Source organism: Protopterus annectens, chromosome 10.part0 (assembly GCF_019279795.1).
Source record: "Protopterus annectens isolate FY-2018-M chromosome 10.part0, PAN1.0, whole genome shotgun sequence".
In the NCBI taxonomy this organism is placed as follows: domain Eukaryota; kingdom Metazoa; phylum Chordata; order Ceratodontiformes; family Protopteridae; genus Protopterus; species Protopterus annectens.
In genome coordinates this window covers 1,214,800,477-1,214,803,021 of record NC_056744.1, presented here as the reverse complement: position 1 = coordinate 1,214,803,021, position 2,545 = coordinate 1,214,800,477, and the positions used below count along the sequence as shown (strand labels likewise).

At 44.2% G+C, this 2,545-nt stretch overlaps 1 protein-coding gene and 1 pseudogene across 1 annotated transcript; one reads left to right on the top strand and one right to left on the bottom strand.

Moving 5' to 3' along the window:
* Positions 1–970: 970 nt before the first annotated feature.
* Positions 971–1,641, bottom strand: LOC122812831 (annotated as a pseudogene).
* A 95-nt stretch (positions 1,642–1,736) lies between these two features.
* LOC122812830 (N-alpha-acetyltransferase 20) lies at positions 1,737–2,205 on the top strand. Its single transcript, XM_044084881.1, has one exon. It carries the CDS (start codon positions 1,737–1,739, stop codon positions 2,100–2,102), a length of 366 nt encoding a protein of 121 aa, XP_043940816.1. The 3' UTR covers positions 2,103–2,205.
* Positions 2,206–2,545: the final 340 nt, after the last annotated feature.

The window sequence follows — 2,545 nt, the reverse complement described above, 5'->3', positions numbered from 1 at the left end:
GATCAAAAGGTGGGAGATTCAGTAAGTGGGAATGACAGAATGCCAGCAGTACATTGTCTGGAGAGAGCAAGGGTAGCAAACTACCATAAGAGGTTATATTCTATCTTAGTAGATGGGAAACAGCCCACTGCTAAGAGAGACACAGCCTCTGACCTAACCATTGTGAAGCCTGCAATGGTTAAAGAGAAGCACTACTTGCTTGGGCAGTCTACTCCAGTCAGAGCTTTAGGAGGGACCCCATTCCAAATACCTTTGGCTAGGGTTCACCTTGGCTGGGAGGTTGGAAAAGGAAGCAAGCAAGTAGGTGTGTTTGAGGATATCCCTGCAGATGTCCTGATATGGAATGATTTTTGTGATGCAGTACTTTGTGTGCATGCAGTTACACATGGTCAGGCTTGAAGACAAGATTGTGGGTCTGATAGCCTGGGGGGGACCCAGACAGACCACACACTTGAAGCTAGGACTAGTGAGGTGGCTACTTCAGGGAGGGAGCTACCGTGTAGCAGTGAAACTGAAGGTGACCAACAGCTGCTTATGGGTACTGATGTTCCCTTGGACAGAGTGACTGCAAGGGGACAGCTGAGTAGTAGTACCCAGGCTGACACTGAGGCACCACTCCGAAGATACCAGACTTCCTGTGGAAAGGGGAGCTGGGAAGGGTTACAAAGAGAGAATTGAGACAGGCTCAGCTCTCAGACCCTACATTATTGGGTTTGAGGGCGATAGCCAGCGAGACCCCTGATTCTCAAGGAAAGTGGGGAATCTTTATGCTGGAACAGTTACTGTAGTGACAGAGTGGACATCAGAGGGAGGGCTAGAGAGTGAGAGAATTCAGTAGTTGGTAGTGCCTAGAGCCTACCATCTGGCACTTCTAGCCACAGCCCATGACATTCCCTTTGCAAGACATAGCATAAAGCATGCAAAGAGATGTATTAAGCAGAACTTTTATTGGCCTGGGATTTCCAGAGATGTCAGATTTCATAACCAAGTTGCATAGTTGTAGCATTATCAATAGAAATGGGTCTTGTGTCACACTGCCATGATGTCACCATTTTACATGTCTCTCGTTTATGGACCTTGCATGTTTCTTTTTTATTACTCAGCCCAAGAACTACAGCCTACTGTTATTCAATGTCTTCAGGTCTAACTGGGTGAGGTAATAGGATTATAGATTTCTTTTCTGTGTCCCTGGAAAGGGTTTTCCTCATATCATAAGCATCTTCATCTGGTTCCCCATTGCTTGCAGAGTAATATTCAATCACAGTCCTATAAATGCTGTGGCCCAACTGCTTGTACATATTTACTGCAACTTGATTTGACACTTGTACAAAAAGATCCACAAAAAATCTGCCCTTTCTTTCAGAGATTTCTTTAAGCAGCTCCATAAGTTTAGCAGCCAAGCCAAGTCTACGGAATTCAGGAGCCACAGACAGGGCAGTAACATGGCCATGCCACTCTTCTCGAGCAACAGAACCTTCTGCTTTTCCCATTAATTTCAGCGGACATGTGGTAAAATCACACGTGGCAACGTTCTGTAAACCAGGAGCTCCACCATAAGGATACAGTCTCTGTGAGTGGATCCAGATTTATGTTATTAAATTTAAACAAGTCATCACAGGTAAACGCTCATAAAGTAGTCATTTGACTGATTATAGATGATGATTAGGTTGAAGATTTCTTATTTGAAATGTCAGAACATTGCCACCTGTGATTTTACCACATGTCCGCTGAAATTAATGGGAAAAGCAGAAGGTTCTGTTGCCCGAGAAGAGTGGCATCGCTATGTTACTGCCCTGTCTGTGGCTCCTGAATTCCATAGACTTGGCTTGGCTGCTAAACTTATGGAGCTGCTTGAAGAAATTTCTGAAAGAAAGGGCGGATTTTTTGTGGATCTTTTTGTACGAGTGTCAAATCAAGTTGCAGTAAATATGTACAAGCAGTTGGGCTACAGCGTTTATAGGACTGTGATTGAATATTACTCTGCAAGCAATGGGGAACCAGATGAAGATGCTTATGATATGAGGAAAGCCCTTTCCAGAGACACAGAAAAGAAATCTATAATCCCATTACCTCACCCAGTTAGACTTGAAGACATTGAATAACAGTAGGCTGTGGTTCTTGTGCTGAGTAATAAAAAAGAAACATGCAAGGTCCATAAACGAGAGACATGTAAAATGGTGACATCATGGCAGTGTGACACAAGACCCATTTCCAGAGATGTAACAGGGTACTGTAGGACCTGTGAGCAAGGCAGGAGACAAGGTCAAAGCTCCTTTGGTGCCTTTGCTTGTTATTGAAAAGCCATTTCAGAGGGTAGATATGGATATTGTGGGGCCTCTGAGTATCCCAAGTTCCACAGGGAAGAAGCATATCCTAATGGTAGTAGATTATGCTACCCAATGCCCTAAAACAGTGGCTCTGTCCTCCATTGAGGCAGAAAAGGTGGCAAATGCTTTGTTAGAGATTTTCAGCAGGGTAGGTTTCACAAAAGAAATACTGCCTGATAGAGGTGCCAATTTCATGTCAGACCTGCTGGCTTGTCTGT

Coding starts and splice junctions, on each gene's coding strand:
- LOC122812830 (XM_044084881.1), top strand. CDS start 1,737: ATGGGAAAAGCAGAAGGTTCTGTTGCCCGAGAAGAGTGGCATCGCTAT.